The sequence below is a fragment of the Primulina huaijiensis genome, chromosome 6, assembly GCF_012295235.1.
Source record: "Primulina huaijiensis isolate GDHJ02 chromosome 6, ASM1229523v2, whole genome shotgun sequence".
Taxonomy (NCBI): Eukaryota; Viridiplantae; Streptophyta; class Magnoliopsida; order Lamiales; family Gesneriaceae; genus Primulina; species Primulina huaijiensis.
In genome coordinates this window covers 19,202,429-19,216,878 of record NC_133311.1, presented here as the reverse complement: position 1 = coordinate 19,216,878, position 14,450 = coordinate 19,202,429, and the positions used below count along the sequence as shown (strand labels likewise).

General features: G+C 33.1%; 3 protein-coding genes across 6 annotated transcripts; all 3 read left to right on the top strand.

Annotated features, from left to right (window-relative positions):
• The first annotated feature begins 698 nt into the window (after positions 1–698).
• On the top strand, positions 699–3,780 carry LOC140978862 (receptor-like protein EIX2). 2 transcript variants are annotated; one of them, XM_073444099.1, is made up of 4 exons: positions 699–1,061; positions 1,239–1,454; positions 1,715–1,807; positions 2,069–3,780. In XM_073444099.1, exons 1-4 carry the CDS (start codon positions 737–739, stop codon positions 3,664–3,666), a joined length of 2,232 nt encoding a protein of 743 aa, XP_073300200.1. In that variant the 5' UTR covers positions 699–736; the 3' UTR covers positions 3,667–3,780. The 2 variants fall into 2 exon arrangements, with proteins under 2 accessions (XP_073300200.1, XP_073300201.1); XM_073444100.1 differs by lacking the exon at positions 1,715–1,807.
• Positions 3,781–5,285: 1,505 nt separating this feature from the next.
• Positions 5,286–7,374, top strand: LOC140979374 (LIM domain-containing protein WLIM2b-like). Its single transcript, XM_073444739.1, has 5 exons — positions 5,286–5,566; positions 6,272–6,377; positions 6,483–6,505; positions 6,608–6,697; positions 6,893–7,374. Exons 1-5 carry the CDS (start codon positions 5,432–5,434, stop codon positions 7,145–7,147), a joined length of 609 nt encoding a protein of 202 aa, XP_073300840.1. The 5' UTR covers positions 5,286–5,431; the 3' UTR covers positions 7,148–7,374.
• A 672-nt stretch (positions 7,375–8,046) lies between these two features.
• On the top strand, positions 8,047–13,747 carry LOC140977973 (DEAD-box ATP-dependent RNA helicase 8-like). 3 transcript variants are annotated; one of them, XM_073442673.1, is made up of 10 exons: positions 8,047–8,435; positions 8,936–8,996; positions 10,013–10,247; positions 11,596–11,834; positions 12,020–12,271; positions 12,357–12,537; positions 12,684–12,772; positions 12,875–12,948; positions 13,110–13,203; positions 13,307–13,747. In XM_073442673.1, exons 1-9 carry the CDS (start codon positions 8,197–8,199, stop codon positions 13,186–13,188), a joined length of 1,449 nt encoding a protein of 482 aa, XP_073298774.1. In that variant the 5' UTR covers positions 8,047–8,196; the 3' UTR covers positions 13,189–13,203; positions 13,307–13,747. The 3 variants fall into 3 exon arrangements, with proteins under 3 accessions (XP_073298774.1, XP_073298775.1, XP_073298773.1); XM_073442674.1 differs by having other exon boundaries at positions 13,110–13,206; positions 13,369–13,747; XM_073442672.1 differs by having other exon boundaries at positions 13,110–13,206.
• Positions 13,748–14,450: the final 703 nt, after the last annotated feature.

Here is a 14,450-nt window from a genome sequence, read left to right as displayed (position 1 = left end):
TTTCAAATCCGAAGAAGCCTTCTATAAATAAGGCAGAAAGAAGGAAGTGAAGATCATCGAACATTTTCCTCATTTCTTTCAATCATAAGTTGTAATATTTTCTCTTTCTAGTTTATGTGTTTTCAAGTTTCGGCTACTATAAGTAGCTAAGCAAGTTCCTCCTCCTCTACAGGAGGTTTCAATGTAATAATAATATGTTTGTGTTTGAATAAAAGAGATCTTTGCTCTTAGCCCCTCTCATGTATTATTTTCAAAATTTTATCTTATTACTGTACACTTTAAGGTAGGAAACGAATTAGAGTTGTGCTAAGTGCTGCTGAAGGAATCTGCGTCTGTAACCATCGGTTGCTNAACTTGCATTATCTCACATCAAAATTAATATAAGTTATTGAAATACTATAAAATGAGAAGCCTACCATTTAAATTCTCATATCTTAGTTGATCTTTTGACTAAGAATGCTCGACGAGCTCGAAATTGTTTAATGAGCTCGAAAATAATCTTGTTTAATGAACTGAGCTCGAGCTTGATACTGTTCAACTTGACTCGTTTCGTTTACATCCCTAATATGAACATTGTTTTTATCTCATACAGGAACATCGTTTCTATCTCATTGTCTTGTTGACTCAAGTCAACTCACAAAGTATATTTTAAGAGGAAACAAGATTAAAGAAATAGACTAATCCGTGTGTGAATAAATACCACAAAGGTTTTCAATAAGATGTACCGTACCTTATAATGGTTGTGAAATCCTCAAACATGAAAACAGATACAAGCATAAAATTGTTGACTCCTCTCCGCATGCTGCTCTTGTTCATTTTATTGAGCAAGCCTATACTTCGTATAAATTCAAGCTTCCAAGGCCATGGAGTCCGGTGCCTGGACAGGGAAAGACTCGCGCTCCTCGAGTTTAAAAACGGGATGAAGCATCCTGATCAAACATTGTATACTTGGGGCAATGAAGATCACAAAAAAGATTGCTGCAAATGGCAGGGCGTTCTTTGTCATAATCGGACCAATCATGTTGTGGAACTTAATCTCGAAGATATAGAGTCAACCGGAGGTAAGACAAAAGGAGCAATCAGATATTCTACTTGGTTTTCCATATTTTGCTTCCATGTGCGTAGTTCTTATCTATGCCACACATATATGGATTCCAAGTGCACATGCATTCTGTAAATGTCATATCGGTTACAAGTCATCGGCCACCGCATATTTAACATATATAGTTATGTTGCAGGTAATATTTCTGAAGCTCTAGGAAATCTGGTGTCTCTTTCCTATCTTGATCTCTCGGGTCAAAAGTTGAAGGGGATGATTCCTAATACTTTAGGGAATTTGACATTCCTTTCTCATCTAGATTTGTCGAATAATAATCTTGAAGGTGCCATCCCGGATAGTTTAGGAAATTTGATGCACCTTTCTCATCTCGATCTGTCTGATAACCAACTTGAAGGTGGTATTCCTCACACTTTGGGAATTTGACATCTCTTCCGATCTACTATGTTATTACCATTGAGTTTTAAAAGATGATATCACATTAAGCATAAAATTTTTTTGTTCATCTATAACTAAAGTGTCTCAATAAAATATTGCTATATCTTTATCTATTTTTTGAATTTTTAAAAGATGATATCACATTTAGCATAAAATTTAAGCTTTTCAAATTCTGCAATTATTCTGGTTAATTTGATCTGTCTTCCGATAATTTTGAAGGTCGGATTCCTGACTCTTTCAGAAATCTAGCATCCCTTGTCGAGCTTAATCTCTCCTACAACAAGCTGGATGGCGGGATTCCTGGTGCTTTAGGTAATTTGGTGTCCCTTTCCTATATGGATCTCAACTCAAACAAGCTCGCGAGTAGTATTCCTGATTCTTTCTGGAATTTGACGTTTCTTGATACACTTGATCTCTCCATTAACTTTCTTGAAGGCATTATTTATAATGATTCGGAGTATTTTCCATATTTTCAAAATAAATGAACTTTGTATCACCTCACATGATCATATCTAATCTCAACTTCATTTTCACTTTTTGTTAAGCTGATTTTATGTTCCTATTATTTTGAAGGTGGGATTCCGGTTACTTTGGGGAATATAACAAGGCTTTCACATCTTGATCTCTCGAATAACATGTTGGAGGGAAGTATCCCTGATACTTTATGGACTCTGTCATCTCTCTCTTATCTCGACATCTCAAATAACAAAATTTCCGGCACCATCCCAGATAGTTTTGAAGAAAATTCGAGTGGTTTGAGTTACTTAGACATGTCGCACAATCATATTTTTGGCCCTGTACCTGATTTATCGTCGAACTTCCTTGAGCTTCTGACATTTGACTTGAGCTTTAACGAGCTTAATGGTTCGTTACCCCTTTTCTCTTCAGCTTTAGTAAATATGGATTTGAGAAAAAATAAGATTTCCGGGAAGTTGAATGGAATTTGCAGCGATACAGACCCATATAGTTTAGCGCTACTTGATGTTTTGGACAACCTACTATCAGGTGAGCTTCCTACTTGTTTGCATAATTTTGAATCACTCCAGTATCTTAATTTGGCAAACAATAATTTATCGGGTGAGATTCAAGACTCAATCCGCTGGCCGAGTACTCTTGATTCTCTGCATCTATGGAACAATAGTTTTCGAGGGGAAATACCGAAATCATTAAGATGGTGTAGTGGTTTGCGTTATATGGTTCTTGGAGAAAACTACTTTACGGGAAAAATACCTGCTTGGATAGGAGAAAGCCTATCAGGATTGAGTTTTCTGAGCCTGACATCCAATTATTTCAACGGTAGTTTGCCTTCAACCTTGTGTAATCTTCCAAATCTTCAGGTCTTGGACATCTCTTCCAATAAGATTTCTGGGACTATACCAAGTTGTTTTAATAATTTAACGTCTATGTATTCGAAAACACTCCATCCACATAAAATGAAGTATCACGCAAATGCGTATATTGAACCACTCCTTTTTCCTGTAAAGAAGTCTAAAAGGGAGTGCAATTACATAAATCTTTGTGCTCGACAAGTAACACCGTATATTCCAGACAAATATGAGCGTTTAAATGTAGTGTGGAAAGGCAAAGAGGCCGAGGAGAACCACGAAACTCTTTATATTTTGAAACTCATTGATCTTTCCGGAAACAATTTACTTGGAGAAATCCCTTGCGAAGTTACGGGTCTCGATGGCCTTATTGCCTTGAACCTTTCGAGTAATCACCTGGTGGGATCCATTCCACCTAACATTGGTCAGGTGAAACTATTAAACTTTCTTGATTTGTCAGGAAATAACCTTACTGGTCGCATTCCAGATGCCCTTTCACAACTGAATCATCTCGGAGTACTGAACTTATCGGACAATAATTTGTCGGGCAAAATTCCATGGAACGATCACTTGACGACTTTCGACTCGTATTCATTCTTGGGGAACCCTGAATTATGTGGTCGTCCTCTCTCCCATCCTTGTCCAGGAGATGATGAAAAACGTGATAAGCCAAACTTTACCCACAATGTTGATGGAATGGATGGGGACACGTTCATAACTAAAGGATTTTACATCAGTATGACGTTTGGGTTTATTGTCGGATTTTGGTGTGCTCTCGGAGCTCTTCTTCTCAATAGAACTTGTAGAGTTGCATATTTCAGGATGCCAATCTCCGTAAAAAACTGATTTTTTGTAAAGATTGTCATTTGCCGGGACACTGGACACAGTTAATTTTAGAAGTTCGTTGTGAAATATAAATTAGTGTTATTATTTAACTATAATAAATGAGTATTCAGGAGGCACTTAATTATATGGTTAAAAGATCTAAATTTTTCCCGAATATCAAAGTTAGTTAATAACGAGGGTTTAACTTTAATAATACGCTCCATATTTTTTAAATGAATACCACTTTATATTTATATTTTTATTTTTGACAAGATTACCCTCATTCATTACATTCTTTTTTCTTTTCTTGATCCATACATCCATTACTTTCTTTTATTATAAGTGTTTATTTACCAAAAAAACTTAAATATAATATATTGTATATTAACCAAAAAATTTCATATTTAAAAAGTTAAGCATCACTTTATATATATATAATATAAAATAACTGAACTATACGTATATATAGAGGTATAAAAAAATTTGGTTCATTTTTTAAATTCAAAATATCTAGTAATTTGGGGTATCAAAACTTTTAGTTGAACAAGTTGAGAAAAAATGTGAAATTAAATAAAATTGAAATTAAATTCTTGTATTATTTTAACATATTTCTACAAAACATATAATAAACTCTCTAGTGATTGGATTCATTTTTTTTTTTATAAATTATAGTTATTATTTTCACTCGATTTTTTATGTTGATATATACTAGAAAATTAATTAATGTAAGTTCCTTTTTAAATGAATAATTTTACAAAAATATTTAGATGATAAATTTGATAATAACATTTTATTTTATGATACTAAGATTCTTAATCTCCATATTTCTTTTTATTGGACATTATTATTAATCAAAAGAAGTTTTCTATCTTATTAAAAATGTAAGAAAATATGTTATAGATTATCAAAACAAGAATGAAACATTTTGATTTGAAAAAAATTAGAAATAATGCATATGATTAAAATGAAATAAAAGTAGCAATCAATTTAGCTTATATACTTTAAATTTTTATTTGTGTTTTAATTTATATTTATGGATATTGACAAATTTAATGATCAATTTTAAGTAGTTTTTTGTAATCTAAATTAGGAATCGAGAGTCATCAACAAAATTACTTCGAAACAACAAAATGTTAATATTTTCAACTTATACAACAAAAATTAAAGATGGAGCGCATTTATAAAAATAATGAAGTGTAAATATCATTCTCCTTTAATAAAGAATGTAAATTAATTTTTTGTCTTATAAATTATATTTTGCATTAAGTAAATATTTTAGTTTTGAAATCTTATTATGCCTCTTGCTTCCACTTGCTACTATGAATCTTAAATTTAGGGTTGAATCTATGTTATATCTCGAGTTACTTCTTATATATTTTAATACAATACGTTCATATAATTCATTGAATATATTGTATTAAAATATAAATGAATAACGTTTTATAGAGGAAAATGTTACTCAGGTTCACATAGACTCAACAAAATTTTAGTAACTTGTGGTCCATATCTCATTCAAAAACATAATTTTATATATAATTTGGAAAACTAGCGATCTTCCTTAGCTTATCCTTAATTGTAGGCTAAACTCACCTCCACCGCTAATTAATGTAAAATTGGTTTTAAATCTCCAGCCTCTAACTTTTCTTTTTTAACAATTGCTTTACAAAGTCAGTCTCCAATGGCACAAAAATAGCACCAAACTTTTTCTTACCTGATCAACATCTCATCAAAAAGATAGTGTAAATTTTAGCCTAAAAATTTAGGGGAGGCCGGAATCAAAGACAAAATGGCTTATTATGGGACGACTCAGAAATGCAAGGCGTGCGATAAAACTGTACATTTTGTTGAGATGATGTCTGCTGATGGAGTTGCTTATCATAATACTTGCTTTAAATGCAGTCATTGCAATGGACGCCTTGCGGTAATTGTTATATTTAATTATTTTTGACATTTTCATATATATATTTCAACGGATTGATGAAATGAGATCATATTAACGATTTATTTGATCATACAAAATGTGTCGTATTGTCGTATATGATTTTTCTCGTTGTCAGATGTATAATCTCACATGAAAAATCAAATATGACTCATTGTATGTCATTTGATAATCCCTAAGTATAACATTGAATTTCGAAAATCAGACATGCCGAATCATTGCCATTGAATCAAAAAATGATATGTTAACGAGGGACATAGGTGATCAATGGTGTTGAGACGATGATGAGTTTTTCTCCAAGTTTAACATAGACGACTCACCCTAATGTATTGTCTCTTTGATTGAAATATCAAGTTTGCTTCCCATTTTTATTTATTTTTTATTCTGAAACTTTAACAATGATATTGTTGGATCGTGATTTAATTTCCTGATCGAATGTTGTTCTGTTCTAAATAGAATCTAGAATTTTTTTTTTTTATATATAAACATTTTATTGTTTCACATTCCCTTCTTCCGGATGATCAGTTTCACAATTGGCGATTCGTTTGTATGAATTATTTTCAATATTACTGTTTTAAAAAGTGCAACGTTAAGTCAATTTTTCAGGATCAGTAATGAAATTATTTTTGAATATATTGTCTAAACTTTGAATGAATTGTTTGTGTTAAAATATGTTTACCCGGCCAGATGAGCAACTACTCAGCTGTGGATGGAAACTTATACTGCAAACCACACTTTGAACAACTCTTCAGAGAAACTGGAAGCTTCACTTCTAAAAAGCTAGTTCCACCATGTAATTTAATTAGCCTTCTTGCATTGTCCTCTACTTCATATATATTCACAATTATTTTATATATTATTATTTGCTCTCTTATTTTATTTCATTTTTTCTAATCAGCTGGCAAGCAAGGAGAAACTCTGGTACACATCTCGATCACATACTATATATATATATTCGAATAAATGAACGATTTCTTTTATTAATTTGCCATGTTCTACACATATATGTATTATATGTTGCAGGACAGAACACCTAGTAAAGTATCATCTTTCTTCTCCGGCACCCAAGAAAAATGTGCAGTGTGCAAGAAGACTGTCTACCCACTGGAGAAGGTAATTACGTTTTTTTCTCGTGGCATTCTTTATTGATTGAAAAGATTATACACAATTAAATTATGTAAAACATAACTGAATGTTACAAATTAAATGATATGTATTATTGATAAACATGATGTGCTCAATATAACAGGAATAAAATATTTTAAAAAAAAAATTAATTCACCATTCGTCATTTACGTTTGCATGCAGGTAACAGTAGAGGGAGAATTCTACCACAAATCATGCTTCAAATGTGCTCATGGAGGCTGCTTCCTCACACCTTCATCCTACGCCGCTTTGGACGGGATCCTCTACTGCAAGCCACACTTTGCCCAGCTCTTCAAGGAGAAGGGAAGCTACACTCATCTCACCAAGACTACTTCCCTCAAGAAAAATGCATTGCTTCCGGAACAGGAGCAGCAGCCTCCGCACGAGGATCCTACCCCGGAGGTGGCTCAGGAGTAATATAATATATACATGCATGATTTGATTTTTCAATTCTTTCATTCAACCGTTAGCATATATATATACATATATATTGTTGTTTGAATATTATAGAAGATATGTAGGCCTTATTTTGAATGGAATTTTTTGAGCTTATATTAATTTCTTAAATTTTGGACGTACGTTAATGTAATTCATGTATTTGGAGGAAGTTAAATTGTAGTTGAATTTCAGCACAAATTTGAGCTTTTGCATTAATGAAGAACTAATTAAAGCTATGTCTTCATCATGATGAAATCAACTGAGCAAATGATATATATAGAAATTAACAGATGAATAAAATATATGATTGAAATAAAAAAAATTTATTAAATTGAAAAGAGATTCTAAGGAGTTACCTTAAAATTTTGGAACTCACACGTGACGTGTAGATTTAATGAAAATGACTAAAATTTTCAAAAATTGAAAGATACATTATTTATAAAATACAGTTTTGATAAGATAAAATATCAAAATTATAATTAAAAGACAAACAAATAAAACTTAAATTCCAATTTTTCCTGTTAAATTTGTCTAGCCAGTTAATTAGAGAAGCTGTGTGTATGAGTTTCCCTGTGGATGAGGTGTTTAGTTGATCAAATTCTAGGTTTTTGAAAAATAAGTGCTTTATTAATTTATAAATCGGTCTTATTTACTAAAATGTTACATTAATTTAAATTTAATAGTATATATAACACAATACATTATTAATGAGTTTAAATGTAATATTTTAAATAAACTATTAAGAATTTTCACAATTCATATCGTTTATATTTTAGATCAGATCCATAATTAATATTAACTATAATTTTCCACATTATTAAATTATTTTTTATCATTACCAAAATTACATAATAGTTNATATGAACCGGTGTTTCTAACCCCGGTGGGCCGGTCCTTCTATTTTTGCGCAGATTTCTTTCTCAGACACATCTTCTTCCAAAGGAAACCAATTTAAAAATTTTAGGGTGAATTTCTTCATTTCATCTAATTTATTGGATTTCGGACTCAGTTAATCTGTGTAATCTCTGATGAATCACAATAACACGCGAGGATGGTATCCACCAGGGATAGGCAATGGCCGCGGTGGCGGAACCTTAAACCCTAATTTTCAGAACAGGAACCCGCATTACTCACAACAGCAGCCACCGTACCCTCAACGAACGGGACAGAATCAGCAGCCGCGGCAGTGGATGAGGCGAAACGCTAGTGCCTCCACTGTTCCTAATGAAATCGAAAATACTGTTCAGGCTGAGGCCATCGGTTCCACGTACGTGTCTTCAATTTCATTGTCTATTACAAGGAATTTTTCAGTTTCTTATCTATGTTCCATAAATTTTTGTGCTTCATGCAACGTTGGCTTGTTTTTCACTGTTTTCGTTATTTTTCAACTTCATGGGTAATGACGTGAAAAGTGGTAGCTTTTCTGTAATGAAGCTTGTGCGAAGAATGTGATTTTTTAATTCACGTAATTTGCTCTTAATTGCCATCGTTTTTACTTTTCTTACCGAACGAACGAACCTAACGAGCTTCACTTCTTCTACCGAAAAGAAAGTTTGCATTTCTCTTAAAAAAAATCGAAGAGATTGTGATTATTTGTTTCTACCATTTTGATCTTAGTTTTACGAAGATTCCATGAGAACCTTTCATCTGTTTTGTTTTGAGTGACAAACTAATGACTAGATATTTAATTCAGCTGGTGCTAATCCTTTTTTTGTTCTCGAATTTACTCGGAAACTCACTTTTTTCTGCTTTGGTTGTGCCATTTAGTTCACGAGATTGGAAGGCTCAATTGATGATACCGCCACCTGATACCCGGTATAAGACTGAGGTATGGTGAACCTTCCTAGTTATGGTTACATTTTGGCTGTTAACTTATATATTCCCGGTGTAATGTGAGTTGTTGATTAGATAGCCTTTATATCTGTTCTCTTATTAATTGAGATAAGTTGGTCAAGTAATTCATCTGGTGGAGTACTTGGCAGCCAAAAGAAGGGGTTTCAAGTGCTATATCAGAAGTTTTGATGTCATTAGAATGTAAATCTAGCAGGGAATTGAGATTTTGGTTCTGCCTCGTTAGTACAACCATGCAGACATTTATTCTAAACAGGGAAATAATATTTAGTGATTTTACTGTTTCCAAGTTAAGGATTTGTTACCTAAAAACTGAAGAGGGATCGCATATTTGGAATGGGAAATTTCAATTAATATAGAAATCATGAGCATTCATGATCGAAGCTGGTATATAAACTTTCTTTCTTTTCTTCTTTTGATAGGAAACTATGTATATAAACTTTCTCTTTCTTCTTTTTTCCTGTTTTTTCTCTTTTTATGTGCTTAGGCCACCAGCATTGTCATCTGATATCGCCGACAGTTGATTGCTTACGTATAACTGCAGTAGTAATAAGATTAGCCGCGTCTATTTATCATCTACAAATTACAATAGGGTGATGGTTTAGCGATCTTGAGAATGATTGAAGTTCATGTTACCTTTGTCTTTTCCTCATTTTCTACATGGCCCTGACTCACCATTTTCTCCAACTGATTGCTACACGCTCATTACTTCGTCACTCTTTCTGTTGAGTTTCCATACTCGTAATAGAATGCAGACACACATGCATGCCTCATATGCAAGGTGCATGCACATATAATGGCACGTAGATATATACATGCATTGTATTGGACACGTAGAATATAAATGCTCATGTGGCAGTTAAAATGAGGTCATCCTCCTTTTTATCCCTCTTAATATGAATATTTTTTCTGAATTAAATCATCCAAGGAAAAAAGCTGGTTTCTCTGGCTTGCTTTTCTGTTGCATCCCTCAATATGCTTTCTTCCATACAGGATGTAACTGCAACAAAAGGAAATGAGTTTGAAGATTACTTTCTGAAACGTGAACTGTTGATGGGAATATACGAGAAGGGGTTTGAGAGGCCTTCTCCTATCCAGGAAGAGAGTATCCCTATTGCTCTTACTGGTAGCGACATCCTTGCCCGGGCTAAAAATGGTACTGGGAAAACTGCTGCATTTTGCATTCCTGCATTGGAAAAAATTGATCCGGATAACAATGTCATTCAAGGTATCCATGCACCTGTTATTATTTGTTTGAAAGAACTATTTATCCCGTTGTACAAAAAATTACTTTGTTGTGTTAATATGGGTAGCCGTTCAAAATGTTGTGTGAACATAAATATTATCGATCTCTCGTTTTAACCTGAATATGAAATTAAATATAGTCAATCTTTTGTTTTAACCTTTGAAAGTGTTTACTGCTGTGATTTGTCAGAGAAATTTCTCTTGCTTCATTACAATACCTCAAAACTAGTGAATCTTTGAGTAAACGAGCACGAAGTTTACCTTTTCAATCCAGTTTGGTTGAGGAATTATTGCAATTTTCTCGNTTTTTTTTTTTTTTTTTTTTGAAACTTGCTGAATCTATTATAACTTGAATTTTTGATCATTACTAGGGAGGAATAAAGAATGTGAGTCAAGATATAGAAAATATGAGTTGTTACCAGGTCAAGGATCGCTGCTCACACCTTACCTGATTCAATTATCAATTCGAAAGTTGTGAACCTGATTGAAATTTTAACCAAATTTTGATTTAATGATAATCAATCTGAATCTACTAAAAATGTCAATAGTAAGATCAATGAAATTTTGTTATTTTACTAATCCGATTTGGTGGGCAAACTACAAAAGTTCAAATTATTGACCCAAAAACTATATCTATATCACGTCAGGAAGGATTTTAAGGTCTGCTGGTTTAGTACCAGATATTTAATGATGTAGAAAATGTTATCATCTTCATAGATGGTTCCCTGAAAACTATTTCTATGCACAAGTTTTTAGTTTTTCCCAGTTGGTTATTCTATCAACAACGCTTACAAGTTGTTTTTGACTTTTGTTTTATCTTGCAGAGTAATTTGATTATTATTTTTATCTGGTTTCATGTTTCCAACTTTCCATGAAGTTATATTTTGTAGTTTTTGTAGTTGTCATGGACACGGGTGAATTGAATTTGCTCGTTAAATTAATCTTTGAGATGGATTCATTTTCAAGTTATATGGAAGAAGTGATTTAACTATATTCAGAAAAGGGGTGATTTTCCAGATTTCATCAAATATAGTAAAGTTACAGATCTTATATCCCCATATAAGTTAGTTGTCGTTCTTAAGCGATTAATTATCAAAGCCACTTCTAATTAATTAAGGTGTTGGGTTTTACTGTTTGTTCACTAATTTTATCGAAACATCGGCTCACTTGAAGGATATCATTTTCCTGCTCTATCCATGTCTTATGTTTTTTGACCGGTGAATGTTGATCGTCGATTACCATTGTGAAAATTCATCAATTAAATCTGATGTAGTTAACTGTTCTGTAAGTCCTTATCCTGAGCTTTATGTGTTTTCCACAAATGAATGCAGCTGTTATGTTAGTACCAACTAGAGAATTAGCACTTCAGACATCTCAAGTCTGTAAGGAACTTGGAAAGCACTTGGAAATTCAAGTGATGGTGACCACAGGTGGAACCAGTCTGAAGGATGATATCATGAGATTGTATCAACCTGTACATTTACTGGTTGGAACTCCCGGAAGGATAGTTGATCTGACCAAAAAAGGGATATGCATTTTGAAGGATTGTTTAATGCTTGTTATGGATGAGGTTTGTGGCTTGTTACTCCTTTTCCCCATTTTGGCTATTTAGTATTCCTCTTTTGTATCATTCAGAATCAATGTATCTCTATGCCTGCCACACTCATAGTTTCAAATATTGTAGTGACTCTCTTTTGCTTATTCTGGTGTTCAAAATATGCTCGCTTTAAATATCATTTGGATTTAATGTTTCAGGCGGATAAGCTTTTATCTCCTGAGTTTCAACCTTCCATAGAGCAGCTGATAACTTTTCTTCCTCGGAATCGGCAAATTTTGATGTATTCAGCAACATTTCCAGTGACCGTCAAAGATTTTAAAGATAGATATTTACATAAACCTTATGTAATTAATTTAATGGACGAACTCACACTTAAAGGTATTACCCAGTATTATGCTTTCGTAGAAGAAAGACAGAAAGTTCATTGCCTGAATACACTTTTCTCTAAGGTTTGATTATAACTTCTCAAGTCTTGTTTATGGCAGCCTTCTTCTTCTTTATGGGAAATGTGTAACACTTTTTCACTCTTTACAGCTGCAAATTAACCAGTCAATAATCTTTTGCAATTCTGTGAATCGAGTGGAGTTGCTAGCCAAGAAAATCACAGAATTGGGTTATTCTTGCTTCTATATTCATGCTAAGATGCTGCAAGATCATCGCAACAGGGTATTTCATGACTTCCGAAATGGTGCTTGCAGGAATCTTGTTTGCACTGGTATACTACTGATATTTCTCACTGTCTTGATGAAATTCTATTGCTCAAAGTCAGTCACATCAATGTAATGGAAGCAACAACAGTATATATGTGTGCTTAAACACTATGTTCAGCAATATCAAGATTTGCTTTCGTGTATTCTACAGATTTATTTACAAGAGGAATAGACATACAAGCTGTCAACGTTGTCATCAATTTTGATTTTCCTAAGAATTCGGAAACTTATCTTCACAGGGTATGTGGAATTAACTTCTGAAGAAACAACTCGTCAAAGAAAAATTTGGACTTGATCAATGACTGGAACCTGATATAGTGAAATAATGTTGGTATGTTTTAGGTGGGTCGCTCGGGGAGATTTGGACATCTCGGATTGGCTGTCAGTTTAATCACTTACGAAGACCGCTTCAAACTGTACGTGTCTGATATTTCTCCCTATAAGAGCTTTTTCTTGATTTCTCTTTTTTGTTTGTTCTTGAAATAAGTTCACCACATTGATAGTTACACTAAATTTCGGTATCATTCTCCTCTTTTTTTTCCTCCTTTTTTCCTTGGCTTCTTCCCCTTTCTTTCAGGTACAGGATTGAGCAGGAGCTTGGTACAGAAATAAAACAAATTCCTCCTTTTATTGATCAAGCTGTCTACTGTCAGTGATAACTGAACCATATGGTGGTGAGTTCCTCAATCATTTGCTATATAGATGACGTACCGTTTCCTAGTGTGTCAATGTGGTTCGTTCAAGACTTATTTAATTTTTCATGTATGTTATTAGGATACCAAATAAAGATTAATGAGGGGTTTCCATGTTCTTGATTATATTTTTGTGCAACTCAGTCAAGATGGAAACCAGCGATGGTTCGGTTGCTGCTTGGAGGCTTGGATATCTGAATGATTTGGGTAATTGGGAGACTGCTTTATTTTTTTGAAAGCACGATCAACCAAAAAAATGGGGTTTCTCCATCATTGCATCTAATGTGTCCGTTGCATGCTGTGCTGCTATTCATTTTTTTTTGGGTAGTTTTTCTTTTATTTATGTCGAGCTGTTGCATACGACTTTGCTTGTATTCTCTCGCTATAATGTGTTTTCCTAATCAGCAAAAGATTGAGTAGGTTTTTCTGACGTAGTTCTTAATTGTGTCATTATTCAGCTAGAGTAACTAACAGTTGGAAGAATCTTGAATGGACTATGATTATAGGGTTGGATTCTAAGATTGAGTGGGTTTCGTGTTTTTTCCTCTTTCTACTATAAAACTACTTCATTCCTAAATCTTTGGGCAATCCATGGATGTGTAAGAACTCTTGTTGAACTTCCAAACTAAATTTGATTTTGAGTATGATTGAACGAAGTCGGAGTTCGATGCCATGGATTCAATAATCTCCAAATAAAAAATAAATTAAGTGAATAGAATCCTGTTCTGTTTAATAATTTGATCTTTTGAAGTTAGTTGAAAATGTTTATTTTTTATATTCTCAGACGCAGAAATCCTACCTCTGACTCAGGAACAACATGTGTTATATTATTACATATGTTTTATAATCATACATCCCATTTCATTTTAACATTATCAATCATTACTTGTTAGTTTTCTCCGAAATCATAACCTTGGTCATTAACTTGGATTTGGACTTGAACTTCGTTTTCACTTGTGAAGCTAGAGCTGGGGCTTGATGGAATATTGAGACACTTTGGATGAAACAAATTTAAGTCTATATGTTTGTCGAAAAATATGTTTTTAAAATGAAGAATTACAATAGCTCAAGATGTCATTCAACGATTATATCGTAATAACTATTTTGCAACAAATAAATTTTTTGAAATTAATACTAAAGGTCAGAGGAGATTAAAAAAGGAAAAGTTGAAAACATTACGTTTAGCTTAACGGTTGTTGCGTAATTCTGTGGATCAGAAAACCTTC